At 50.1% G+C, this 26921-nt stretch overlaps 7 protein-coding genes across 7 annotated transcripts; 4 read left to right on the forward strand and 3 right to left on the reverse strand.

Annotated features, from left to right (window-relative positions):
- Positions 1-24: 24 nt before the first annotated feature.
- GGI43DRAFT_347233 (armadillo-type protein) lies at positions 25-8246 on the forward strand. The gene is made up of 2 exons (XM_083202219.1): positions 25-1447; positions 1500-8246. Exons 1-2 carry the CDS (start codon positions 63-65, stop codon positions 8035-8037), a joined length of 7923 nt encoding a protein of 2640 aa, XP_083061701.1. The 5' UTR covers positions 25-62; the 3' UTR covers positions 8038-8246.
- On the reverse strand, positions 8247-9125 carry GGI43DRAFT_347234 (DNL zinc finger-domain-containing protein). Its single transcript, XM_083202220.1, has one exon. It carries the CDS (start codon positions 9023-9025, stop codon positions 8456-8458), a length of 570 nt encoding a protein of 189 aa, XP_083061702.1. The 5' UTR covers positions 9026-9125; the 3' UTR covers positions 8247-8455.
- Positions 9126-9486: 361 nt separating this feature from the next.
- GGI43DRAFT_402406 (uncharacterized protein) lies at positions 9487-10660 on the forward strand. The gene is made up of 3 exons (XM_083205687.1): positions 9487-10202; positions 10263-10371; positions 10430-10660. Exons 1-3 carry the CDS (start codon positions 9653-9655, stop codon positions 10449-10451), a joined length of 681 nt encoding a protein of 226 aa, XP_083061703.1. The 5' UTR covers positions 9487-9652; the 3' UTR covers positions 10452-10660.
- Positions 10661-11074: 414 nt separating this feature from the next.
- On the forward strand, positions 11075-13531 carry GGI43DRAFT_347274 (SNF5 domain-containing protein). Its single transcript, XM_083202221.1, has 2 exons — positions 11075-12870; positions 12956-13531. The coding sequence occupies exons 1-2, from the start codon at positions 11158-11160 to the stop codon at positions 13049-13051; spliced, it is 1809 nt and encodes a 602-aa protein (XP_083061704.1). The 5' UTR covers positions 11075-11157; the 3' UTR covers positions 13052-13531.
- A 263-nt stretch (positions 13532-13794) lies between these two features.
- GGI43DRAFT_402412 (transcription factor domain-containing protein) lies at positions 13795-16889 on the reverse strand. The gene is made up of 6 exons (XM_083205688.1): positions 16399-16889; positions 16313-16332; positions 16108-16208; positions 15808-16032; positions 15126-15734; positions 13795-15057 (listed from the first exon to the last, which is right to left on the reverse strand). Exons 1-6 carry the CDS (start codon positions 16466-16468, stop codon positions 14085-14087), a joined length of 1998 nt encoding a protein of 665 aa, XP_083061705.1. The 5' UTR covers positions 16469-16889; the 3' UTR covers positions 13795-14084.
- A 2625-nt stretch (positions 16890-19514) lies between these two features.
- On the forward strand, positions 19515-22491 carry GGI43DRAFT_422258 (transcription factor domain-containing protein; the record flags this gene model as incomplete). Its single annotated transcript, XM_083208076.1, has 4 exons — positions 19515-19685; positions 19797-20304; positions 20367-21111; positions 21165-22491. 4 exons carry the CDS (start codon positions 19515-19517, stop codon positions 22489-22491), a joined length of 2751 nt encoding a protein of 916 aa, XP_083061706.1.
- A 770-nt stretch (positions 22492-23261) lies between these two features.
- Positions 23262-25745, reverse strand: GGI43DRAFT_347301 (uncharacterized protein). The gene is made up of 2 exons (XM_083202222.1): positions 25380-25745; positions 23262-25330 (listed from the first exon to the last, which is right to left on the reverse strand). The coding sequence occupies exons 1-2, from the start codon at positions 25473-25475 to the stop codon at positions 23318-23320; spliced, it is 2109 nt and encodes a 702-aa protein (XP_083061707.1). The 5' UTR covers positions 25476-25745; the 3' UTR covers positions 23262-23317.
- Between the last annotated feature and the right edge of the window lie 1176 nt (positions 25746-26921).

The raw sequence follows: 26921 nt of genomic DNA on the forward strand, positions 1-26921 counted from the left end.
TTGGATGCTTCATAATTGCGGCCGAAAACCTTTTACACAGGTTCACCAGCACCGCCGTCAAGATGCCAGCCCGATCCTCCGGCCGCATCGAGAAGGTGCGGAAGAACAAGAATTCGACGCCCCATCAGAAAAACCACAGATGGGAGTCGTTTTCGACCAAAATCGCAAAATTCAATTCACTCCAGCCGCTGCGCAAGGTTCGACGACATGACCTCGAGACGGAAGACTTGTCCTCGACGACGTCCTATCTCCAAAATGGACTGCAAAAATGGGGAGAGCTCAACATTTCCCACTCGTTTTCCTCGTTCAAGAGGGAAGTGTACCCTGTGTGCGACAGCTTGCCGCAGATTCTGCATTTTCAGGAACGGATAATGGATTCGTTCGCCAAGTACATCGCAACACAGGATAAAGAAGGTCTGGAGCCGTTGCTCGATCTTCTGACGGCATTTGCCCACGACTTGGGAATTCGATTTGAAAAATACTTCGCCCGCAGTCTGGATCTTATTTTGGCAATTGCGGGAAAGTCTCAGCCCGTTGAAGTCATCGAATGGACATTTGGCGCTCTAGCATTTTTGTTCAAGTACTTGTCCAAACTTCTAGTCCCGGACCTCCGACCGACATATACCGTCATGGCACCCCTTCTTGGTAAATCCAAGCATCCTCCGTTCATCGCACGGTTCGCCGCCGAAGCAATGAGCTTCCTCGTCAGGAAGGCCGCTGCTCCTTCACTTCGCGAAACGGCTCTCGTCTCTTTCGTGGACCATGTGCGGGACGATATATGCAACCTGGTTGAGGATCGGCAGTTTATGCTGTATAAAGATGGTATCATGACCATGTTTGCGGAGGCGATTAAAGGAACAGATCGAATTATTCACTCCGCTGGACCTGCCATATTCGTCGTCCTCATGGACGCAATTCCAAAAGAAGAGTGTACATTGGCTGAAACAACCACATGGACTGACTTGGTCTGTGGCGTCTTGACCAGTGTGATACATCATACCGGTGCGGAGACTTTTGGCGACTTCGTAGAAGCAATTCTTGATAGGTGCGAAGCTAAAATGAAGGAATCTCATGAGAATGATTCACAGTGGTGGACGGTGCCATACATCAGAATTCTCGGCGTTCTCGCAGGTGTCCGAAAAGGTAGTCGGCTTAGTGACTGGCCACGCCTTGTCCGACAACTTGTTGCATTCCTTTCAGTATCGACAAAACCTGTCGAAGAAGCCGCCGAGAAGAGTGATAATGACCTTCTCTGGACATCGGTCGTGGCTAATGTGGCAATTGCCTGCCACCACTCCCCTATGGATGCACTTATTCCTCAAATTACACGTCTTCTCCAGTCTTTGACGAGAGAGCCATTCATGAGATTATTTATACCCTTTTGTTCGTACTTTAGCGAGCTTGATCCGAGCCGCTTTGGAAGCTTATTCCGTAATGATTTTCAGAAGTAAGTTAGATTGTCCCTTGTTTACGATGGCATGTATTAATGTTTTCTTTAGGTTTATCGCAACCCATTGGTCCCAGGGGCAAAACGAAGACATGCTTTGCGTCTTATTGCCACAGATCATCGAAAACAGAGGGTTCCCTTCTGCCGGAGAGAAAGACTGTTGCAAGCTCCCCCAAGCATGGCAGGATCAGATCGTGTCTAAATTCGAGAGCCTGGAGATATCGCCTTTCCCCGAAAGAGGCCCATACAACAAAGATCCACAAGTCTGGAGAGATAGATGTCTGCCCAAATATGCGGCGCTCCTCCGAATTCTAGAACTCACGGCTGTTCATCCATCCACCAATGCTCGTATTGCTGAGCTCCTACTGCGCAAACTTAAGCTTGCTCTTCGACCGTCATCCTCACTGGCATCCGACGAAGTCAACTTCATCGTTAGCCAAGGATTTCATGCTTATTTGGGTATGAGCAAAGCCGCAGGCTCAATTGATCCTCAACTCGCTCCTCTGCTCCGCGCAGCCGTGCCTAGATTTGCCCGATCTGTAGGCTTTCTTCGAACCTATCTGGCATATGAGGAAACCTTCCCACATGGCCACGATACTGACAAGCACGATGGATCTGGTAACGATGCTTCAAACTCCGAAGATGATCCTGTAACCCGGTCTTTGGTCGACAACTTGAGCTCTCCGTCTCATGAGATTCGATTAGTGTCTCTGGAGCTGCTAAAGAAGATGACCACTGTGCCCGAGCAACTTCAATTCGTTGACATCATGCTTCAAATTGAGGAAACTCCATTGACCTTGGAGCATACTCGATCCATTGCTATGTATCTGCGCAAGCTTGGACAGGAGTATGACTCGTTGGCGGATACGACTTGGCTGAAACAAGGAATCCCAAATTTCATGTTTGGCATGCTAACGATCAACCTCTCTCCTGTATGGGATAATTCAATAGACGCTATGAAGCAGGTTGCTCAAAACAAGTTCGGCGAGGAGGCTATTTCTGCTACCGCCTTCCGATGGTTGGAAGTGTCATCTCCGCGATGGACACCACCGCAATCTGAAACTAATTCTTCTCGCGCTTTCTATTCCGACTTCGAGTGTACTACGTTGAACTCTCTCCATAAGTCGGCAGGTCTCATTTCAGAGACCGCTGAAGACTCAGATGGTATAATGTTGCGCAATTTTGACGACAGCCAGCGACTTGTCGAGCCATTCTCAACAAACGCCAAGGCTCAAGCGTTAAAAGTGTTCAAAGCATTGCCTTCCATTGCCGAGAGAAGGTCCCGCCAACTGGTACCCCATCTGTTTGCCTGGGCTCGTGAAGAAGAGGATTCAAACGACACTGAGGAGGATTCTCAAGCCAAATTCTGGTCTCTGTTTGACAGGAAAGGTCTCATCGGCGTGTTTGCGCAATTTATTAACCCGAAGGTTTTGTTTCAACATGAACAAGTTTACACCATTTTATTACAGCTTTTGGGTAATGGTGATTTGGAAGTCCAAAAGCTTGCTCTGAAGGCTATTTTGGCATGGAAGCAAGAAAGCGTGAAAACGTATCAAGAAAACTTGGAGTTTCTCCTCGATGAAGCTCGTTTTAAGAACGAAATTGCCGTCTTCCTTCAAGGCGATAGTGTCATCAAACCAGAACATCGAGCTGAACTGATGCCTGTTCTGCTCCACCTCCTCTACGGTCGTGCAATTTCGCGAAAGGGAGCACTCGGTGGCCGCCATGGTCAGCAAACGACCAGACTTGCTATTCTTAGGAATTTGTCTGTTGCGGATCTTGGAGGCTTCCTCGATATCGCTGTAGGAAAGCTCAAGGACGTACGAGTCGTCGGCCCGACGGTCAACCGGAAGAAGCTTTTCGAAGAAGAAATTATTAATGTTCGAAAGCAATTTGGTTTCCTGAACATGGCTCTGTCTCTTATTTCGGAGCTGGGAACCAACGTGTCTCCTTACATGGATTTACTAGTCAATACAGTCCTCTACTGCCTTGTCTTCTCTTCCAGGCGGCTAGGTGGTGCAGCTGCGGAAGCTGATGCCGATGCCCCCGAAGAAGAAGAAGAGAAGGCTAGCACTCATTCATTGCTCAAGTCTACACGTTCAACCGGTATCAAATGCTTGATCGGCCTTTTCCAGAACGCCCAGGGCTTTCAGTGGGGCCCTTACCAGGACATCATCATTGAGGAGTTGGTAGCACCCAGGCACGAAAATCTGCCAGCGGAGACTGCGCAAGGAGTGTCAGGCATGCTACAGCTATTATCAACTTGGTCTAACCTTCCTAACGTAGCCCTCTTCTTCGCTCCTCACAGTAACACGCTGCCAAATGGTGTCTTACCCAAGGTCATTGCTTGCGTAGCATTCGAAAAAACGAAGGAACCCGTCAAGATCTATGTGCTAGAAATGCTTCGAAACTTGGCTAGGCTGGCCTTGGCTTCTGCCGATGAGTCTGAGTTTAATGAAGTTATCAAAGCCGAACTTCTTGAAACGAACTCAGCTGCAATTTTGGACAGCCTTACCACTGTATTGAGGACTGGTGATATCAGCAATGCTCTTCTAGAAGCAGGCGTCGAAACAATTCTGTCATTGGCTCCAATCTTCCACAACTTTGAAGATGTTCAAGCAGTCATTCGAATTTCTAGTTTCTTGCTGCAACAACCTGCACGACGAGTTAACCCCAAGCTCAAGGGTCGGATCCTTCTTGTCATTGAAAACTTTGCTTCACTGCCGGACGCGGCGAAGGATGAGGTGCTGCTTCATGAGGTATACAAGACCGTCTCATCTCTTTTCAGCTACTTCAGAGATCGAGAAAACCGTTCATCACTATGCCGAGTTCTTTTGGCCATCTCGAAACAAGATGACGAAATCACCAACGTTGCCAACCTTTGTTACGAGCTGAACCTATTCAAGGAAGGTCGCATTGATGAGCCAGACTATGACAGACGTCTTGCCGCATTTAGTGCCATCTCAAGTGGCCATGATGAGCCGTGGACTCCTAAGCAATGGCTTCCAGTGCTTCATAACCTGATTTTCTTCATCCGCGTGGATGAGGAATTCGGTGTGCTTTCATCCAATGCTGCTGATGGAATCCGGCGCTTGATTCAGGAAACATCAGATTGTCAGTCACAAGAAACGAAGAGCGTACTTGACGACCACCTCAAGCAGGTATTAATGCCGTCAATTTATGGAGGTGCTCGAGAAGAGTCTGAAACCGTGCGACGAGAGTATCTACGCGTACTAGGATTCATCCTTACCACAATGCCTGAATGGGGCCCCGTGGCCGATTTGAGTGGCCTCTTGAACGAGCGCCAGGAGGATTCTTCTGAGCCTACATTCTTCTTCGACATTCTCAGCCCAGCAACTTCGAAACAAATTGATGCCCTGCGAACCTTGGAAGCTGCAAATGCAAGCAAAGAGATGGGCAGCCAGAATCTTACTCAGTTCTTTATCCCCTTGTTGGAGCATTTCATATTCGGAAGAGCAGATGGCGGCGATGACCATGGACTTGGTGCACAAGCAGCAAACACAATCAGCAACCTCGCGATGTCACTGAACTGGAATCACTTCCGTACAACTTTCCATCGATACATAGGCTACATCGAATCGAAGCCAGAGCAAAGAAAGCATACTATTCGCCTTTTGGGCAAATACACCGATGCACTGCTGTTTTCGTTGCCTGAAGGTGCGGATGCTGAAACCATGGAGGTAGACCAGGAAGAGAGCTCATCTTCTGCTGTCCGACGACTGCGTCTTATGGCCCCGAAGACTTCAGAACTATTTACTCAGATTACTGAATACTTCCTACCACCGCTTACCAAACACTTACACGAAAAAGACGAATCCGAGGTCAGCTACCGTGTTCCCGTCGCCATCACGGTTGTCAAGCTCTTGAGATTGTTGCCTACTCCCCAACTGAACCAGAGGTTAGCTGGTGTTTTGACCGACATCTGCCACATCTTGCGCAGTAAGGCATTGGAAGCAAGAGATATGGCTCGTGATACTCTTGTCAAAATTTCCGTGCTTCTGGGCCCATCTTTCTTTGGATTTATTCTGAAAGAGCTTCGAGGTGCTCTGACTCGAGGCTACCAACTACACGTTCTTTCATATACTATGCACTCCATTCTGGTCGCAACTGTGCCTCATTTCGCATCAGGAGATCTTGATCCTTGCTTGGGAGACGTCGTCAATGTTATTATGGACGACATATTCGGCGTCGTTGGTCAAGAGAAGGATGCTGAAGGATATATTAGTCAGATGAAGGAGGTCAAAAGTAGCAAGAGCCAAGATTCGATGGAACTCATTGCCAAAAATGCATCAATCGGTCGCCTCATTGCCCTCATGAAGCCATTACAAGCTCTTCTGATGCAAAAGGTGGATTTGAAGATTGTGCGCAAGATCGACGCCCTGATGGCCCGCATTACGGCAGGACTCTTGCAAAATCCGGCTGCCGAGAGCCGTGATACCCTGGTGTTTTGTTACGAAGTCATCCAGGAAGTATACAATGCGCGGAAACCAGACGCAGAGCCAAAGCTGGACTGGAAAACTCGAAGGTATCTGGTTCAAAGAGGCGCCAAGAAGGGCGGCGATCGAGGTCAAACCAGCAAACATACATACAAACTGACACGTTTCGCTTTCGAGATGCTGAGGTCGATGGTGAAGAAACATGACAGCCTGCGGACTCCTGAGAATATTGCTGGCTTCATTCCCATCATTGGTGACGCCATTTTGGAAGGTGAAGATGAGGTCAAAATCTCAGCGTTCCGACTCTTGGCAGTCATCGTTAAAGTTCCCTTTGCAACTGCTGATGGAGCAAACATCTACAAGATTGCTGTCAAGGAAGCTACGAGATGCATATCAATGTCAACTTCCACCACGACCGAGTTGGCGCAAGCGGCCTTGAAGATGCTTGCGGTCGTACTCAGAGACCGACGAGATATCGAGGTCAAGGATGCTGCCATCGATATGCTATTGGGCAAGCTAAAGGACGACTTTACTGAACCACTGTATCGTCATATCACATTCAACTTCTTACGATCTGTGCTGGATCGTCGCATTGAAACTGCGGTAGTTTACGATACTCTGGATCAGGTTGGTACCGTCATGATTACCAACGATGACAAAGACACCCGAGATTTGGCGCGAGGTGCTTTCTTCCAGTTCATTCGAGACTACCCTCAAAAGAGAGCCCGCTGGCAGAAGCAGCTCAATTTTGTCGTCGCCAATCTCAAGTATGATCGTGAGGGCGGCCGCATTTCCGTTATGGAAGTAATCCACTTGCTACTGATGAAGTCATCTGATGATTTCGTCCAGGAGGTTGCGGCAACATGCTTCCTGCCGCTCTTCCTGGTTCTGGCAAACGATGATAGCGAGAAGTGCCGTCTCGCAGCTGAAGCGCTAATCAAGGAGATCTTCCGTAAGGCAGACAAAGAGCGCGTACTTGCGTTCCTTAACCTTCTCCGGTCATGGCTTGGCAAGGATGGAAACACTGCAGTTGTGAAACTCGCTGTGCAGCTGTTTGGACATTACTTTGAATGCAATGAGGATGCCGCAAAGAACAAAACAGACTTCAAGCTCATTTTCGATAAGATTTCAGGCATTTTGGGATCCGAGGATGTTCGTGAAACCGATGGAGGACTTGTGGGTGCGTCGGTTGGCGTTTTACGCGTCTTCACCACCATTTTCCCGGATAAGGCTTTGTCCGCGAATAAGGAAGATCTCTGGGCCAAGCTGCCACACTGCCTTGGACACAAGGATGCTTCAGTGAAGCTGTCTGCTATCCAGTTGATCAGCTTATATCTCGCTGATTTTGCCAGAAATGGCGCCAATACCACTGCTGGCGAAGACGTTGAAGGGTCTCACGGTCTTGTTCTACGTGCTACAAACGTAGAAGAGCTCGTCCGCCTTGCTCTCAGGGCTCTGAATGGCTCTGAGGTCAACGAGGCCTTGGCAGGCGAGCTTGGGCAAGTTTTGATATTCCTCGGCCCTCGTCTTCCTATTGGAGCTTCTCCTGATTCATCAGATGCCGAGCCGGAAACTGAGGCAGATGAGCTGGAGGCTGAGGACAACGAAGAAGCTACTGCAAAGCCAAAAGATGTACAGTACTTGTTCTGGCGACTGTCACACATTCTGCGGAAAGAGATACGGCCCAACGCTGCTGCCATCGTTCCCAAGGTGGTGGCCATGGAAGTGTTCGAAACTGTTTGCCGTCGTTCTTCCCTGGATCGACTCGAGCCTTCGCTCAAGACTATTCTGACGCCGCTGCATAATCTCACCGATCCATCCATCCCCGCGCCTTTCAGCATGGATGAGGTGTTCAAGACGAAGCACGAAGGCCTCAAGACAAGAGCGCAGATCATGATGGATTCTCTGCAGAAGAAGTTTGGTACAGCTGAATACAGCAAACAGCTAATGGCCATCCGCGAGGAAGTCAGGGCCCGTCGTCTGCAGCGATCTAGCAAGAGGAAGATTGAGGCAGTGGCACAGCCGGAGAAGTATAACCAGGATAAGAGGAAGAAGTTTGAGAAGAACAAGGAGCGCAAGAAGGCGAGATCGAAGGAGCAGAAGGTGATGAGGCAGGCGTATAAGTCATGGTAAAAGTCGTGTGGTATATAACCGTTGTACTGAGAGAGTATAGCAAGCGGCGTTTGGGAGGGCATTTTTGATGGCGTTTTAAAACTTGTTCTTTGTGACTATTTATCAATACTATATATAGATGCATATGTATGCTACTAGCTAGACAAAAATGCGTAGGGATTAATATAGATCCCTGATAATTTTCATTTCATATCCTGTTTCCTTTAAAGAGCTGGAGTATCTTCTGAATGCAATTCCCAACGCCACTTTTATATAACTTTTACATATTCGTACAATGCCTTCCAACATATCCAATCCTTTCAAATAACGCCAAGCCCATTGCACTGGCATAGAACGACGTGGAATGTGAGAGAAGGACGAAGACCCAAGCGCTTCACTTTATCTCATTCTTTCTTTCAAAGCTCAAATTTAGATGTTTTCATGATGAGCCTTCCTTATCCTTGCCTGTAATATCCGCAAGTTCCTCTGGTATCGCCTCGTCCGGCCAAAACTCAATGTCTCCATCCTCGCCCAAAGAGCCCCTCTTCACAAGCTGGCCCTTCTCCCTCATCAGATCCTCGACGGTGATTTTGCGATCGCCAAAAATGTTTAAATGGTCGCTAATGACGTGCCTGTTGCGACAGCTCGGACATGTAATCAGCGTAGACCCGCGATGGTATCCCTGCTTCGAAACGTTGTGGTGCGAGCGATGGCCGCAGGGCACGCAGGTGAAGGAGAGCTGGTAGAACGCCGGGCCCTTGAACTCGGGGCGGTCGCTTTCGCTAGAAGGGGCGTCCTTTGTAGCGGGTTCGTTTTGCGGCTTCTTCTGAGGGGGGCGAGGGATGGTATGTGCGAGGCGGTGCTGGTAAAAAGAAGTTGTAGATGCGATGGCGATGGGTGATGGAGAGGCGGGATGAGAATGGCGGAGAGCGAATTGAGGGAGGCTTTTTGCAGGAGCAAATGCTCGGCGCAGGAGGGGCGCTATTAACGGAGCTGATTTTGAAGCCATGGTTGAGCAATGTGCGCCTGCTTGTGAAGTCGTAGCTGTGAGAGAAGGAGAAAGAAGGCGTGGGATTTTTGGTGGTGGATTTTGGCATCAAAAAAGTTGCAGCACTGCACGTCATCAGTGGTACAGGTACCTTGAAAAGTGGTCCGTGCGCATGGGGTTTAGCAGCCGGCGATGGAGCGACGAGATTTCCTAAAGGGGTAATGGCAGGGCTCTGTGCTACAGTGCAACTTTTGATGTGCTTGATGCCTGTGGGATTCCCTTTTTCATATTTTTGGTATTTTCCGGTGATTTTGTTTCGATGCTATGCATTAATCTCTATTTTGTTGCTAAATATTGTTACAAAGGATTATAGAATAGAGGGCTCTATGCAGTCAGCCGTGGTCAGTAGCACTTGATAAATAGAATAAGATATGGGGAATTAACTTGATATTGTTATTGGCGGTTGCCAGATGATTCATTTCGTAGCTTCTCATGCAATGCGAAGCATCTATTTGAAGCGAGTCAGCTGCCTTTGCGCGGCTTCTCTTGCATGGCGGCCAAGGCGAAGATAGAAGCTCTGGGCTTCCTCGCTAAGCAGCTTTCCCTCTCCGCACCTTCCCTCTTACATGCTTCGTCAGATAAATACTCATGTCCTCTGTTTGTATCTCTCTCTGTCTCCCTTTCTTTCTCATTACTTGCACGAGCTTCTCTTCAGTTCCGTCAAGACCACCACCTCCTTGTATTTCCGAACCTACAACTGTCTACTTCCTCTTCATCTCAAGATTTCATCTCTCACGAGAATCACCGAAAGAGAAAATGCATCTTCTCCGCATCATCCAATGGGTAATTCCCTTCATCAGCCTGTGCCTAGCTCAATCAGACGACCGAGCCCTTGCTCTTTCATTGATCAACCAGGCTCGCCAGGCTCAAGGAGTTCACCCTCTCGCATGGAACGCTAATTTGGCCTCTTATGCTCAGTACTGGGCAAACATAATGGCCAGTGGTCAGCAGCCCTTTGCACATGCTCAAGGTCCTTACCGCCCTCAGCAAGGAGAAACACTCTTTGAATACCAGTCTACTCAATGCGATTCGGCCTATGATAATCCTCTGCAGACAGCTGCACGAACTTGGCTTGCTCAGGCCTCTCTATACAACGGGATGCCCATCACCAATGGACATGAACCTTGGTTGCACTGGTGTACGTATTCATTCATGCTACTTCATAACTCGGTCCAATGGGTGCTGAATCATCTTCTAGCTCAGTGTATGTGGTCTACTAGTACACAAATAGGCTGTGCTCGTGCCTACAGCATCTCAGACCCGTACAAGATCTATGACGTGTGTCGCTTCTTTCCGGAGGGAAACATGTAAGTAGCTCGTTATCACTCATTGTTTGGAGATTGTATGCTGACTCTCGGTGATTAGAGTTGGACAGCGGCCCTTTTAGATGCGTACGATTGGGGGTATAGGTGGACTGTGGATTTTTTGGTGGGCGAGGAGGATCTCACTATGATTATACTCGCTCAGAATTAGTCAGTGATGACGCATATGTCAGGCTGTTTTTGGTAGTGATGGAAGATTGTTACTAGCTAGAGGACATAATTTTAATATGTAAAAAAATCTTCCAATCGAAGCAACGAATCCTGTAATTTCTCCTTTCGCCGCCAGGAATGTAATTTCAGTGAATCTTGTCTATTTTGCCGGGTAGCTGCGTACCTTCTGTAAGGCTTAGCACCCACGCCTCCAACTAGTATGGGGCCCGCTTTCTTACCTAAGCAGATCACCTAGATCTCTGCAGGGCTAGGCAAATTTTGGGGAAAGACAAACGACGCGATTGAGCAAACCACCATCGACAAGTCGCGACATTCCCAACACCACGTCCCTCGAACCCTACGCAGCTCCATTACGGCCTTTTTCTTCTTCTCTTCTTCCCATACGAGCCGTCGAAGAAGTCAATCTCTCTGTGCACAGCAGCTGTTGCCATAGAGACCTCCATCGTCGGGCGATTGCCAGCGGACAAACTGCAAGGAACCCTCGCAGGCTCTGTCAGCTGCGGCTTCCTACAAAGCGCGGGGATCCCCCAACTTTGCGCTCGTGTTTGCTCCCTTGCGCCAGCATGAGATAACCTGCAAACACACCTCAAGAATTACACAATGGAGCGATCAAAACCCCAGGCTTTCTTGTCGTCGTATGCGCCGCGCCTGCGCACCTACAACAACTCTCTCTTGACTCCCGTCCTACCGAGTGCGCCATCAGGGCCTGTTTCGCGGACGACAAAGCGAGGCACCACCATCATCAATTACGCCGAGGATGGCTTCGATGACCTGGATGACGATAGCGACGATCCCAGGCGTCGTCCCACGGGCCTGCGGAGCTTGCGCAAGGAGGATTCAGCCAGCAGGCTGGACATGGCCGATAAAGTGGGAAAGGAAATCAAGGAACCAGTCGATGTCCAGGGCATATGGCGAGACTGGATGGGCAAGAGTCGATCTGTCAGGAGTGACCAGCAGAATGCCGCTCAAGCACATCTCCCCTTGACTCTGATACCCATAAGAATCGACCTGGACATCCCGTCCTTCATCCCACCTGCGCCGTTTCCAGCTCCAAACCCCAACTCAGTCGACATCTCTCTACCACAATACCGGCCGCAGGAGATGACTGTCCCCTACAAACTACGTGACATTTTCTGCTGGAATCTTCACGAGACTCTTATTACGACAGACCAGTTTGCACAGACACTGGCACAGGATTTGGATCTGCCCAATAGACACGCTGTAGTTGCGGAGATTAGCAAGCAGATTCGCACACAGCTAGAAGAATATGCCGGCGTTGCTCTTCACCCACTCTTCCACTCTGAGCCATCACTGCCAGCGCCAGCACCGCCTACCCAGGGAGCGGCACCCATTGCAGGAGTAAATGGAACAGGGAGCGGAACACCAAGGCCAAGCATATTCAAATCTCGAGACGATTCTCCGGCTTCCTTTGTGAGGGGCGTGTCACGGCCTGACACTCCGGTACAGACGGGTGGTCAAGCAACGCCACAGCCACCAGCATCACAAGCACCTGAGGTCGCACCTGACGCCGCACCCGAGGTCACGGCTGAGGCAACGCCCATCTTACCTGATTCTGACGAATACAACCCTGATGATACTTATCGGTGCATCATCAACCTGAGTCTAAACCTTTCATCCATGTTATATACAGACAAGTTTGAGTGGTCACTTCTTCACCCTCCAGGTACCGCAGAAGCCTTCGCAAAGGCAACATGTGCCGATTTGGGATTGGCAGGCGAATGGGTTCCGGCAATGACGCATGCCATCTACGAGGCAGTGCTTCGTCTAAAGAAGGAGGCCTGTGAGGCTGGTGGCCTTGTTGGAGGATGGGGTGGAGCTCAGCAGGAGTTACCAAACGATGCTGCCCATGGCCAGGAGGCTGGTTGGAGATATGATCCAGACCACCTGGCTGATGACTGGGAGCCCAAGGTCGAATTCCTTAGTAAAGAGGAAATGGAGAAGCGAGAAGGTGACCGGGAAAGACAGATCCGGCGACTGCGGCGTGAAACAGCGCGATTTAGTTCTACGACTGGCATGCTGGGTGGTACTCCGTTCGGTCTTGGTGCAAGTGTCGAAGTGGAGGAGGAGAGAATGGGCAGAGGCGAACGTTCCAAGAAGAAGCGAAGATTCCGAAGTCTGAGTCCTCTTGCTCGTGGCGGAACACCGCTAGGACGACTGACGCCAGATGTTGGCGGATATGGTGGAGGAGTAGGGGCCTTGACCGATATGGAGCGAATCTCATGGCGATGTTCACACTGCCGTACGTGGGGTACGAGTGTCTGGGCAGTTCGAGACGGCCCTGCTGGGCCCAAGGTAAGCGATTTGTCTATCCTTTGTTTCATAATCGCTTTGCTGGCTGCCGTATGCAACATAATGACTAACATGATGTCTTTTTTAGTCCCTTTGCGCCAACTGCGGCTACTTTTACGAACGAGATCGCAGGTTGCCGCGCCAGACTAAAAATCTGCACCTGCAAGACATTCGAGCGGTCTAGGAACCCACTGATGAGCCCTGTCACGACAAAGAAAAAGATGAGAGGAAGAAGGAAAAAGGTCCGACTCCACCCCAGGATCATAAAGCGGCCCCGCAGAAGCATACACAGCAGCAAGAAGAACTCCCTGCCTTTAACCCTCCTCATACCCGACGCTCTCGCCGCCAGCGCTGGAGACAGCAACTCTTGGGTCATCACCAGCCTGCTGCCTCTTCTATGGTTCCTGTATGCCCACGACTTGCGCCGTCTTTGCCTGCCAGGCCTTGGTTGACCACAATGATGCCTACGCAGGGTAGTGAAAGAATAATGAAGATGTATGCGAGAAATGCCTGGGAAATGAATTTACGTGGATAAATTTCCCTTTTTCGCATGGTTTGGGGATGGATATAAACAAAAAAAGGGGGGGCATACGTGGAGGAAAAGAAACGTCTGGTGGTTCAGAGTCCTTTTTATAATAATTATGAATTCTTTCCCCCCTTTCTTTCCCACTTGTTCAAGCTCTTTTTAAGAAACAACATAAATCTTAATTTTTCTTCTTCTTCAAAGATTTCTTGTGGGGCGTCACGGTCACATATAATTGATATGGAGGGGTACAAGAAAAGGGGGAACCCATGGGGCTAGTTTTTTCACCCTTTGTTGTTTTTATCTGGAAGGGAGTACCAAGTACGTTTAGGTAAGGTTAGGAATCTATTAATGCCTTTTCCAATATACACAAAGAAAGTAAATTAAATGTATATATTCTCCTGTGACAGATCGAGGTGGCCTGCAGCAGAGAATTGTTATAGTAAATCAGTGATATTTATTGGCCTTGGAAATAACCCTCGCTCTATCCAATCCCACCAAGCCATCGGCGTCCAAAGAAAGTCTTGCCCTCGGGGCGGGTATAATGATACAGAGATATTTTTGTCTTTCTTACATCATGCCCTGCTCACATCCGATATCCCAATAATACTGCTCGTACATTAGCCGCCATTTGATTCTTCAATCCATCAACGCAGGAAATCAAAAGTTGCCCGCTTCAAAGTTTTGCCTCTTCTTATTGCTGATGAGCTCGGTTGTGCATCATCTGCGAGACGTCAACTCCCACCCAACGAATCTCTCTGGGCTGTGGCGGGGTGCGTGCGATAGCTGGTCCCCGAGGCGAAGTAGTGGCCGAAGGAGAGCTGCCCGGGTACGTGGGCTGTTCCATCTTTATGCTCTGCACCTTCTTACGTTCCCTTAGTCGCCCAATTGTATCCGCTAATGTTCGTTCCAAGCTTTGCTTCAACATGGCTGAGTCCTCCCATCGCCGACCATATACCTCCAAAGTTTGAGGAATGCTTTCCAGACAGCGTATACTTCTACTGATATTATCCTCGCTGGATCTTCCATTTCGTAACTGAGGTCGTGGGATTGGAGGCGCTGGTGGGGCGCCGGGGCGAGAGATGGGTATTTGCATCTGTGCACCAGATAGAAGCATATCCTCAGAGTCTGTTAGTACCGCAAGGAACTGGTTTGCCATGAAATACACTTTCAAAGCATCGTGGTAATTATAGAATGCGCCGTTAAGCCCGGCAGAGGCAATTTCCTGCATAGCGAGGAGGTAGGCTAGAGAGTGCTCGAATATGAGGATACGGTGGTAGTCGGTAATGTGAGGCGCTCTGGCTGAAGGCGCGATGCAGTAGACATAACTGTATCTCAATTCCTGCTCAAACATTTGTCGGATTCCGGCGGGAAGATTGCTTGGCAGCGATTCACCCCATTCTCGCATGTCCAGGCATATCTGCCACACAAAGGACGATGGATCTGGCAGAGGAGCTGAATATGATTGGTATAACTCTTGGTACCAGTAAGACTGTGCTCTCCTGAGCTGGAAAAGAAGTAGACCGGGATCAACAGATTGTGAGCCCAAGATCGAGGCATTCTCGAGATCTTTGCCTTTGCGATCAAGGTCGGCTGCATTTGGGAATGCGACATGGATCGCGTCATCAGTGAAGGAAAACGATCGAGCGTGAACCATGCTTATTGATCTAAATGTAAAGGTTAGAAAAATAGCAATGACCAAAAGAAAGGATCCAATATTCCTGGGATAACCAACCGGTCAAGAGCATATGCGCAGTAGAAAATCTTACGGCGCATATCCAGGGTGGCTCGATCTACAACTGAAGACAAAGGGGGATCTTGATGAAATCCAAGATCAACAACAGCGCGCGTGGTAAAGCCTATGAGAAGCCAGCTGTCGAAGTGGTTGGGATCTAGTATGGCGTACTGTGTAAGGAGGAGCAACGACTGAATCTGGGTGGCATATCCAGGTGCTAACGCGATATCTGCATAATCCAATGCTTTGGAAACAAACTGGACTCCAAGATTATAGTACTCATCATTGACATTTTGGCTCTGCATGGTGGATCCAATGGCAAGTATCAAGTATAGTAGCCAATGATCTGATGCGCTGATAACGCGCTCAGCCTGTTGGTTATAGATGTCATTCAAGACATTCAAAGCTGCAGTTTCTGAAAAACATGGTAAGAGTGGGTACATATTTTTCATGAAATGATGGAAGATTTCTGTTGCATATTGCTTCTGTGGCAACGGAGAGTCGGCTGAGACTGGGACAGCGTCCTTGGTTGCAGCGGCCAAGACGAGGCGCGCAAAGGTCATGTTGATCATGGATGGCTCAAAATCTCGAGTTGTTGCGTTGACCGATCTGTTATTCGATGTAACTTGTCAGACGCTATGAAACCAAGTAAGTGGAGAAGGACATGGGAGCTCTCTCATACAAGAAACCAAAGTCAGATATCAAAGAGTTGACATCTGAATTTTCACGAGTCCGGGCAGCCTTGCGGTGAATGGCTGCTCGAATGGACGCCAGGGAATCTTTTCTATCCACATGGGCGACGGCCAGTGAATCAGACTCATGGAGGGCTACAGAGGCTTTTCGAGACTTGGCGTATGCTATACGTCTCTCCAGCTTCTCTATGCGAAGCTCCAAGGCGGCGACATAGCTGGTGGGCGCGCGCAGGGGTTAGTAATCGAGGGACGTCCAAGACGGTCTCTGGGAACGACGTGGGAAGACGCACCTTCGCTCCTTGCCTCGCGCAAACTGATCGTTTGCCGCAGAGCAGGCATTCTCACGACCGGCCTTTTCACAGGCCGTGCAGGCAGGGAGCTTTCCATCGCACTGTTCACAACCGTCAGATCGAATTCCAGCCAAGGATCAAGTGTGCAGCGGCTCTATCTCTGCGCTGAAAGAGGAAGAAGCGCTGCCGCTGCCTGTCCACTCACTTTGACCTTTGCAGCTCGACCTGGTAAGAAAGCGTTAGATCTACCGGCGAAGTCCGTGCAAGCGCGCTGGGAGGACGGTCACTCACATCTTGAGCAGGCTGACACCGGCCTCGACACTCTCAAGAGGGGAGTATGTGAGAAGCTACTGCGGGGCATTGCTAGGGCGAATTTGGAGGGACCCGGGTTGGCCGTCGAGAAGCTGAAGACTGAGCTGAGATGGGGAGCCGCGAGAAACCGTGGGAGATTGTCTTTTTGGCGATTGCTCACAGGGTGCGGGCGTCGCAGCAGAGACGACTCGGCGACAGAGGAGGCTGCTGACTAGGCCAAAGGAGGTTGCTCGAATCTCAGAGATGCATGTTGTAATAGTTGAGTGCAGACGGGTAGCGGAAGCAGTGCTGGCGGTAGAGGACAATCCGTCTGGCCGGGGGTTAGCGTTAGCGTTCGCTTAGCTGCCTAGAGCTATAGCCAGCGCCTCCACATGCTCTGAAGACCGCACTGGACGGGCGATGGCTGGGGGCGGCTCTTGCTCTTGGGGGCTGCTGCCACTACAGGAACACGATGAAACATATCTTTGATATCTGGCATAAAAAGCACGGATAGCAGTGCTTTACGGTGATTAATGGTGCATTGCAAATCCGCCTTGGAAGGATGCCGTCTTGGACGCAGCCGTGCGAAAGACTAATTACTTGCTCTCTGCTTCAAATTCCGTGCTCATAGGATTCAACGGACAATGGACGGACACGGGTGTGTCAGTACGAAACCGCCACGTATTGGACGGGCTGCAACTAGGGTTTAGGCTTATCAACAGCTGGACCCTCGAATCCCGCACCGCTATCAGGTACTACTGTAATATGGGGATGCTACACAGCCTCCCTGGGTCGTGGTAGTATATAACCGTGTACCTTTGTGGTCACAGAAGGTAAGGTAGGTAGGTAGTAGGTGTGCATGTAGTCTTACTACATCTAATATTACATATTACATGCTGTCTAAAGGGTTGGGCGAAGAATAAATTGCTATCAGTTTTGAGATGATGTAATCTTTCCTCTTTGAGTATCCGGCAGCTGATCACCGTCGCTTTTTGTGAATTTCCCTTTGTAAGCCTATTGCGTATACATGTTATATTGATTGGCAATGCTTCCGAGTGCCTACCCAGGCGATCTCTACCAACCACTCATTACATGCTTTATACTATGCCCAGTAGAGCGACGATTGGCCATCAGCCCTGTTGCCTCGGAATTGTATCAGATTTATCTGATGTTGTTCCGTTAAAGTAGCAGGTACTTATTCGTAGATGCCATGGGTATCGTCCTAAACAAGTAGAGTATGCTTGACTAGCAGCAGACAGCTCACATGCAAGTCTTAGTAGCGCACATTTATGCTCCAATCTTGGCAATTGGCAGTGGCAAGCATCTACAAAACGGGTTGGACGATGGAGTATTACTGCTTTATTCGGCATATGGCTCTGACTCGCCTGCAGTACGGGTAAACTGAAGATGGCCAGAGCACGCCACCTGCGTCGATGCTACCCATTATATAAGGCCGTGTAAATATATATGTATATATATTGACACCTAGGTATATATCAAACATGGCAAGACACAGAGTAGAATTCGCCTAAATTGGAGATGCACTTACGGCCGTCCCCGTTCTTACACTAACCAGAGTGAGGCTTTATTATAGAGAAAATGAAGGGTTGCAGAAGGAGTCGAGGGAATCTTGGATAGGCACCTACCTCGTACGAAGTAGTATTGAGAGTCAATCGTAGGAGCATTTATGTACTCACAGACGAGCTGCTAACGGGGATTTGGATTGTTTCTAGAGCAGTGACTAGCCGCATCTAATGACACAGACCCTTCAGACGTCATGTCGTCCGTTCGCATGGCCCCCCAGTCTGTGATATCGATCTATCGAATTATGTATCCGCATCACACCGCTCAAGCCCGCGATGAAGGATTGAAAACGAGCGACTAAAGACTGTTTGTGACACCTGAAACATTTTAAAAATACGGAGTGCACATACATATGCACGTTTGCATGCAGAGGAAGGTCGCAGCGACATCAGACGCACTGCTCAGGGCTCGGGGGGCCAGGCAAGTCGCCTGCTATCTGGCCAAATACGAGCCGCCCCGCGCAGCTGAGTTAGAGCTGTACGTAGACCGACTGAAAAGCGGGGAGCACTGGGCCAGTCATGATCCCTGAAGATTCCCCCTCCGTAAGCCCACTGCTGGCCTCTGAGTCCCCCACCCGTGGTACAGCCTCCTCCGTGTGTTGGTTGCACCACCGAGTTCGTACCGCTAGCAGCAATAGTACCTCTCTAGCAGCGCATTGCCCGGCACGATCCGGTATCAATCGGTACCGCATCACGCTGCGCAGTACTGCAGAGTACTCTCGGTGTACCAAGCCTCGCGTTTAAGGCACATGGTCTGGAGTCATCGGCGCAACACCCCACTTGCCTGATTGCACTGGGTGCGTTCCGTTCTGAGGAAGAGCTCCTGGCCGGCACTGCAGGAACTGACTTCACCCAAGGCTCGCGCTTAATTGGCTCCGTCTGGCAGCTGGCGCGATTAGTCATCCGTCATCTGTATTCACTTGCACACAGGCGTCAAATACAGCTGCACTGGCACTAGCGGCTGAAGTCGCTTCGCTGTCGCGAGCTGGCCTTGGAACCCGATTTAGCATCTGAACTTGCGCTGTCCAAGCAGTTCCAGCTTTTGACCGCGCGTGTTTCATGTTCTGCCTCTGCGTCGCGCGCCCAGCCTCAAAAACGCTGCTATAGCCGTCAAGCTGACTCTCATCTGCCGAGATCCCGTATGTAACTCTGGTCGCCTCATCTTCCTCTGCCCCGCGATCCAGCCATGGCGGCAGTCTGGCCTAGCTTTGAACCATGCTGATGCTTATTGCGCCCTTGTCTTAGAACCACATCAGCCTTTCTTTCCTGCTATGAAGCGTGCGCATCTGTCAACTGATTAGCATCGCGTTGTCATCTTCGTTTTCGTCGTTTGACGTTCTGTGTCCGGAGAGTCCCTGGTTGATTTGATCGAGGGGTCGTCCAACGCCAACCCAGCGTCGCAACAGCCAACCAAATACCAAACACAGTACAAGGTTCCGGGAGTCCTGCCAAGTTTCATGAAAGGCTGTGACTTTTTAAGATATCACTGAAGGCTACGAAGAAGCTGGTGGAGTGCCGGCGACATCATATTCCATGGACGCCGCCCATATTTTCCGGCAAGGTCTGGGGACCGTTGCTCCCCGGATGAACCACGCCTATGCTCAGCCGCGAAACTTGGTGCAAAGCCCCGATGACTTTTTTGACGGTGATACTTCGAGTCACCGAGTTGCTCACACCCTGACAGCATGTTGTCGTTGTCGTCAGGTATGATATGATAGCTACCCCGCCCCTGAGAAGCACCTCATTCCATCTGTACCGCTTTTACTGCAGATTCCACCAAGAATTGAAAGTGTAAGTGCTGATGGCATATGATAGCGAAAAACGAGGTGTGACCCCACGCTTCCTCGCTGCCTCCCCTGCGAGAGATCAGGATCTGTATGCGAATATCTCGATACCGCCAAGGCGCGCAAGATCAATCGCCGTTATGTGATTACGCTGCAAGACAAGGTCAAAGCCCTCGAGGCTGAGCTTGCCCAATATACCGACGAAGATGGTGATCATCCCCCGACAAATGAAGAATTAATTCGTCCGGGAGGCATGATTCGTTTGAGCGGCAACGATGAGACGCCTCGCTATCTGGGGCCATCTAGCGGCATTGCCATGACACGATTGCTCATGGCTGAAGCCAAGCGGTTTACGGATTCCAACAAAATTTCTGATCTCATTCCGGAAGTTCGCGCAAGAAGCCAAGCTCGAATGCAATCTATTCAGATAAACACCAACAACAGAAAGAAAAGCTATCCCATGATTAGTGAATTTCCAGCCGAAAGTCTTCCCGCTCGTCATGTGGCCGACAGGCTGGTGGAAATTTTCTATAAGAAAGGTGTGCTTGCAATTTTCATTCCTCCTCCTGCTGCCAAATACGCTTAAAGCTGACATTCCCAGCTCAAATTCATTGGCCTGTGCTTCATGAGACAGTTTTCAAGGCAGACGTTGATGCTGTCTATAATGGCGATACAGATTCGTACAAAAACTTCCTTGTCCGCATGGTTATTGCTATTAGCTTGCAAAAGTTGGACACGCAATATGCCGGGTTGGGCGACTCATACTACATGGCAGCGATGAAATACGTCGAGGAAATTATTCGTCCCAAAGACCTCAAAACGCTACAATGCCTCGTTCTCATCGGACAATACTCACTACTCACCCCGACGCGAACGCCAGTGTATTATGTTATTGGGCTCGCTACCAGAATATGCCAACAAGAAGGGTTAACAGACGAGAAGACTCTTACTACTACTGGTTTTAATTTGGATCCACAAACTATTGACCTGCGCCGGAGGCTGGTATGGGTAATCATGACTATGGAACATGGCCTTTCTCACTATCTCGGCCGGCCCAGTGCATTTGCCACCAACAGTGATCGCTTGGATATTGCATTTTTTAGCGCAGCCGATGATGCGAACATTACGCCTCAAGGAATCCTGGATGGCCCCCCTAGTTCACGGAAGCTCGCGACGATACACTTCTATAAGATGTGGACCTTTCAAACAGAGATTAAGAGGACCCTATATGAAAGGAAGCGGCCAGAACCCAGAAACGACGACCATCCATGGTTTCAAAACATAGAAAAGTCTATGAGGGATTGGATGGACTCGACGCCAGAAGACCCTCCGTTTGCTAAACCTTGGTAAGTCAATTCACTTTCAACACGTACTACTCATATCCTAACTGTATTGGCAGGATCTCTGGACATTATCACCAATTGAGGGCATTATTGTACAGACCTTCCCCTCAGATCCCGCAGCCTTCGGCTGGTGCGGCTCAAATTTGCTACGAGTCCTCTGCCGCCACGATTGACCTTTCCCACAAGCAGTTCGGAAGCGATCCTGCGGATATGACATGGGTGTTCCTCCTTTCACTAAATTGGTCGCTCAGCACACTTCTATGGACGATATCGTATCCCGAAGTTCGACGCAACCACCCAAGAGAAGAGGTCGAAGATCTTGTGAACAAGGCATTAGAATCTTTGGACCGGTGCGCAGAGCGTTGGCCAGGGACCACAGTCACGTCTCAACTCTACACCATATTTGCCAAGGCGTGTATGCAGAGCTACGACGTGCAGGTGAAGCTTGAAAAGGAGCCATTTTCTTTTAGCAGTCCACCAGCGACAAGCGAGTCCCAGTCTTCACCTGAAAGCTACTCTCATTCAAATGCTACTACTCCTCGGCCACTCCCCTATCTCAACCCTCCGCAGTTCGGCTTTGTTTTTGACTCGTCCCCTGAGTCAATGAACAACTACGTCTTCGATCCCAATTACCCTCCTCCACAGCCTACTTTCCGTTCAAACTCCATCTTCTGCAACCCTGCCACAGATAATGGCAGCCGACGCTTCTCTTACTTCCCGCCCGATGTCACCCATATGGGAGAGGCTGGCTCAGAAGATCCTTCGTCTCATCAGGTCCAGGTACCGGACCATATACCCCACCATTTACAATCGCCACCCGAGACATTTCTTCAGGGCAATATACCGACTTCGAGACCGGGCTTATCGCCATCGGCAATGGCGATGAAGCAATCGCCGAATGCTGCCCCAATTACGCCATCACCGCTTTCGACGCAGACCAACATGTCGCCGCCTCATAAGCGCAATATGGCACCACAGATGGCGCAGACCCAGCCGACGTATGCAGCGGCGCGAATGGGGCAACCTATTCACCAGCGACCGCTGCCACCGGCGCCCACATCCGTATCGGACTGGTTCTCGCCCCCGTCACAGTTTATGTCGCCATACAACTTTGTGACGTCCGGCAGTGGATACTTTAATGAAGCCATGGCTGGGATGAGCGGATTTGGTGGGAATTCACCGGGACCTGGTGGTTTGGGCCTCCACAACATCACCGCCCAGCTCGAGGCAGGTGGTATGCAGTTTGGCTATTCACCGGCTAGACAAGGCAGTCTATCCCAGTCACAGCAGCTAGAGCTTATGGAAGATCTAGAGACGGACGGCGTCAGCGCAATGGATGCGTACCTGCAAGACAACCCGATGAACGGGAGAGGATGGTACTGAGATTTGACTTTGTATTTTGCATTTCTTGCCATGGGTTTTATTTCTCTTCTTCATGCTTTATGCTTCGCTTCGCCACCATTAACATTGCTATCATTACGAGAATCAACCGGATACGACTACTTAGACGAATTTCTAGCAAGGGAGTACTGCGTTTTGTGTCGGCATCTATGTATGCCAGGTAGTGCTGGAATTTTTCCCAACATCTAAAGAGCTTTCACATGGAACTAGGATAGGAACTATAAACAAATTTCATTACCTTGTTCGTTACAACTATTTGCTATTGACTAAGCCTAACAATACCATATACTAGTAACAAGCTGCTTTCTTCTAACAATCTAGAGCCCTATTCACATCTACTATCTAAAATCTGACTTGTGACAGTTAAACAATTGGTTTTAAATGAGTGACCAGAACGTATCTTCCATTAAGTAAATAAAAACAATAAATAGCTTCGTAGACCCATTTGCGTCGTTCCATCCCAGTTTTAAAGAGATCATGCCAAGTTCACCCCTTTGCCAACGAATGTATTGTTTCCAAGAGAGAATATATTTCTTGGATTATACATTAAATAGTTATTTTTTTTTTAGATCTTTTAATTATTTTTCTTTTCCCTGTCCTTTCCCAATACATTCTGCCGAAAGAATGGGTAGTACAACGAACTTGAAAGCCCAAGAGAAAAAAAAAAGTAAAGGATGGGGGTATAAATATGCGTAAAGGAGAGTTCATAAAATAAAATAAAAATGAGTACCAAAATCATATGGTCATCAAATGTTTGCCCAAAAAGAAGGGCCAACATAAACATAAAATGGAAAAAGAGCCCTCGCATTTAGAAGACCAAAAGACCCAGAAGGGCCACAATTAGGAGGCCAAAGTTTTCACTTGGTCGAGAGAGGTCGTTGGAAAGAGGAGGGGGCAGGCTGTTGGTTGGTGACGACGGGTTGGTTCCTGTTCCTGTCGAGCCACCTCGACCTCCACTTCCACCAGGATTGCCACCATTGCCACCATTGCCAGGGTTACCACCATTGCCAGGATTACCACCATTGCCAGGATTACCACCACCAGGCGATCCGGTAGGCCCAGCGCCACCTGGGTTTCCTCCACTGCCGCCATTGCTGTTTGTTCCAGTTGGTTCAGAACCGCCGCCAGGGGTTGAGGTTCCTTTCTCTAATTGACCAGGAGAAGAAAAACCTGAGGTGGGTGAGACGTCTGTCGATTGGTTAGTGCCGGTCTTGGTAGGAGCTCCTGTCACAGAACCAGTGCCTGTGTTGGCACCAGTTCCTGTCTCGGAACCGGTGCCTGTCCCAGCAGCACTTCCCGTTGGGGAACCAGCACCCGTTCCAGCAGGGGTTCCGGTTGAAGAACCAGTGCCAGTCGGAGAACCAGAACCGGGAGGAGAACCGGCACCAGAACCGGTGCCGGTCGGGGAATTAGTACCTGAAGGGGGTGCGGTACCAGTCTCCCCTGAGGATGAGGAGGAGGCTGATGACCCCGGAACAGATGCACCAGACGAGGCCGGCGCGGATCCCGATGTGGGCGCCGACGTTGGCCTCGATTCACTGCTTGCACTAGTGGGTCCCGTACCTATTTCAGTAGAGCTTCCTGAGCCTCCTGGGCTCCCAGGAGTTGTGGAAGATCCTGACGATCCTGCACCAGAAGAGGGCGGTGTTGAAGATGAGGGTGGAGGAGTAGACGATGCTTGCTGCGAAGAGCTAGTCGATGAAGCTGGCGGTGGCGGAGGCTTCGTCGATGAGGAAGTTGGTGGTGGTGGTGGCGAGGGTGTCGATGAAGAAGTAGGTGGTGGTGGTGGCGGCGTAGTCGATGATGATGTTGGTGGCGGTGGTGGTGGTGAAGAAGTTGTAGAAGTGCTGCTTGTGGGGGGAGGAGGCGGGGTGGTACTAGAAGTCGTCGACTGTACAGAGCTCGAAGTTGTAGAGTCGATGAGCGAAGTCGGGCTTGTGGGGGCCTGAGAGGTCGATCCCAGCGTATTCGACCCTGTCACTTGGGACTGGGGAGCCGATGATGTGGGCGGCGGCGTAGTTCCCGTTCCATTGCAGAAGAAGATAAGATCAAAACCGCTGCCCAATATTGCTTTTAACGCATCTATGTCATTTATGTTGATGTTGTCTTCATTAGCAATGCAGCTAGCGCAAGCGTTGAACTTCATCTCGAACACTGTTCCCGCCTCACAAAACTCGTCGTGCTTGCCATGTTGTGTTACATAGGTAAGCGCATCCTGGCAAGGGCCCATGCAAAATTGTGAGACCAGAGCTGCGCGCTTTACACCATAATTGGCCCCGCGACGAGCTTGTTGCTCGAACGGGCTGGAAGCACGCTTTCCATATGATGGCGAACCTGTTGGCGTCGACCCGAGGGCCTGTGCCTGTGTTCCCCAGTTGCCACTCGTGTAAGTGCTGGTGCTGCCACTCTGGGCCTTCTTAATAACGTGGTATTCGAAAATATCGTAAGTCAAGCCAAAAATGTGTGGGTCCAGGTAGAAGTAGCCGTCTTGATGAGGAATATAACCCGTCTTTCCTTCCGGCCAGTTTGCAAGCAGCGGCGGCGGAGCTAGCATGCAGTCCTGTGGATGGCATTGAAAACCAGGAGCTGGAAGACCTGGCCAGAAGTTGCATCCCGCTGGCTTTTGGGGGTTGCAAACATCACCAGGCTGGCAGCCGTAGATGAGATTCGACTCCAAGTCCACTGCTCCATAGATTCCTGTTGGCTGTGGGCAGAGAGTGACCGTGAATGGAGCAGGCTCAACAATTGTTGTGGCGGCCGCTGCCACAGTTCTCTGGTTTAACGCAACAGTCGGCGTTGGCACAAATTCGCCCTGTGAAGTCTGAATATTAATATAAAGCGAAAGACGACAATAGCTGTGTTATACGGACCGCTTCCTTATTAACAAATGCTTTGGCATCAGGTCGGGCCGCTGAAGTCACAGCGCCGGCAATGATGCCAATCGATATAGAGGTAAGCGAACGCATCCTCAAGCTAGACTATTCTAGCACAACAGACGGGAAACGAGTGCGCCCGTTGGCTATATTTAAACGATGGAAGGCAGCCAGACGGCTGGAGATGCGCCGAAGCCAGCAGATGGGCCTGGACAGAGGGGTAAAAGAACGATTGAAAAAACAAACGGCTACCAAAGACGGGACACAAGTTGTGGTGGTGAAAGGGGAGAAAGATGAGCTGCCTTTATTTACCGGCTGCTCTTTATGGAGATACAGAGTAGATATGGCGGCTACTGTGCTTCTAAACGGCGTTGGTGCAATCCCCCTGGTCAACGGGATCCTAGCTAAGCTACCCAGGTAGACAGACCACAGACCAGACCAGACCAGACCAGACCAGACCAGACCAGACCAACGTGGCGTGGGCTTGCGCATGTACTCCGTAAGCCTCACCTCGCTTCACCTGGGCTCAAATTGACCGCCTGTCGAGAGCGAGGCTGACTTGCTTGTACAAGCATGGACTAGTATAGCAGTAGGGCCAGTGAGGGATCTCCATCGGACAATAGGTTCAAGTCCCTAAGAAGAGCGAGCTACCAGGCCCAGTCCGCGGAAACGACAATCAATGCCTATCACGGCCATTATTGGGAAAACAGAATTGGAGACAACACATGCAGGTAGAGAGGTGTGCTCGTTCGGCGGCTCCACGCAAAGGGTCCATGCCCATGCCCATGCCTGGTCGGGAGATCGGATAAGAGAGAAGACAAACCAAGCAAACCATTTGGTATCCTCTTGTAAAGCAGAGCAAGCCCCGTAGGGCCTAGTGTCGGCAGGCTGGACCCCAAAAGCTGATTTCGTGGCGCAAGGCGGCAAGGATGTCGCCAGCCATAAGGCCAAGCCGAGAGACGAGTGCCTGAAGGAATCCACGAATCCCCTCTCTAACTGGAGACGGGCCACACTTAGAAACCCCATCTTGACAGCTGATTGATAGAAAATTTCCTCTCAAGCAGCTATAATTTCTGCTAACTGCAAGGAGACAACTTATGCGAGCGGCAGGGTCCCGACAGCCTACGAGAGGCTGGGCCAGACACAGTAGCCGTGGCAATGTAGCCCTCCAAGAGCCTCCAAGCCTTGGCGCGCGAATGGAGGGGAGCCATATCATTTCTCAATGTCGCAGCGGGCAAGGATTGCAGCTTGGGAGCGGCACCTAGTGCCCTCACCCGGGGAAATCAATGGCCGGCCTGACGCGGAGCAGGTTCCAATACGAAGTACGAAGCATTCATCGGCGAGCACATTGGCCCCAATTGTATACGGCCCTAACACAGAGAGAAGGGCCCAGACAGCGCCAGATGTGATGGGCTTCTCCATGCTCTCCACGATTATGCAGTCCAGCCCAGCATCTGGTGATTGATCCTTCGATCTTATATCTCCCGGCACAGGCTCTTATCTAGCTTCAACAAGAAGCAACAGCTGCCGGGTTTGTGC

The sequence above is a fragment of the Trichoderma evansii genome (genome assembly GCF_050947405.1).
Source record: "Trichoderma evansii strain SZMC 28006 chromosome Unknown GGI43scaffold_7, whole genome shotgun sequence".
Taxonomy (NCBI): domain Eukaryota; kingdom Fungi; phylum Ascomycota; class Sordariomycetes; order Hypocreales; family Hypocreaceae; genus Trichoderma; species Trichoderma evansii.

What these genes read in the sequence shown, in the direction of transcription:
- GGI43DRAFT_347301 (XM_083202222.1), bottom strand. Translation starts at nt 25,475, where the DNA reads ATGCGTTCGCTTACCTCTATATCGATTGGCATCATTGCCGGCGCTGTG. An exon ending in CATTTGTTAATAAGGAAGCG is followed by an intron (nt 25,331 to 25,379) that starts GTCCGTATAACA and finishes ATTAATATTCAG; the next exon opens with ACTTCACAGGGCGAATTTGT.
- GGI43DRAFT_402412 (XM_083205688.1), bottom strand. Translation starts at nt 16,468, where the DNA reads ATGCCCCGCAGTAGCTTCTCACATACTCCCCTCTTGAGAGTGTCGAGG. An exon ending in GGTGTCAGCCTGCTCAAGAT is followed by an intron (nt 16,333 to 16,398) that starts GTGAGTGACCGT and finishes CTTTCTTACCAG; the next exon opens with GTCGAGCTGCAAAGGTCAAA. An exon ending in GCGCGAGGCAAGGAGCGAAG is followed by an intron (nt 16,033 to 16,107) that starts GTGCGTCTTCCC and finishes CGCGCCCACCAG; the next exon opens with CTATGTCGCCGCCTTGGAGC.
- GGI43DRAFT_347233 (XM_083202219.1), top strand. Translation starts at nt 63, where the DNA reads ATGCCAGCCCGATCCTCCGGCCGCATCGAGAAGGTGCGGAAGAACAAG. An exon ending in TTCCGTAATGATTTTCAGAA is followed by an intron (nt 1,448 to 1,499) that starts GTAAGTTAGATT and finishes TGTTTTCTTTAG; the next exon opens with GTTTATCGCAACCCATTGGT.
- GGI43DRAFT_347274 (XM_083202221.1), top strand. Translation starts at nt 11,158, where the DNA reads ATGGAGCGATCAAAACCCCAGGCTTTCTTGTCGTCGTATGCGCCGCGC. An exon ending in ACGGCCCTGCTGGGCCCAAG is followed by an intron (nt 12,871 to 12,955) that starts GTAAGCGATTTG and finishes TGTCTTTTTTAG; the next exon opens with TCCCTTTGCGCCAACTGCGG.
- GGI43DRAFT_402406 (XM_083205687.1), top strand. Translation starts at nt 9,653, where the DNA reads ATGTCCTCTGTTTGTATCTCTCTCTGTCTCCCTTTCTTTCTCATTACT. An exon ending in TGAACCTTGGTTGCACTGGT is followed by an intron (nt 10,203 to 10,262) that starts GTACGTATTCAT and finishes ATCATCTTCTAG; the next exon opens with CTCAGTGTATGTGGTCTACT. An exon ending in TTCTTTCCGGAGGGAAACAT is followed by an intron (nt 10,372 to 10,429) that starts GTAAGTAGCTCG and finishes CTCGGTGATTAG; the next exon opens with AGTTGGACAGCGGCCCTTTT.
- GGI43DRAFT_347234 (XM_083202220.1), bottom strand. Translation starts at nt 9,025, where the DNA reads ATGGCTTCAAAATCAGCTCCGTTAATAGCGCCCCTCCTGCGCCGAGCA.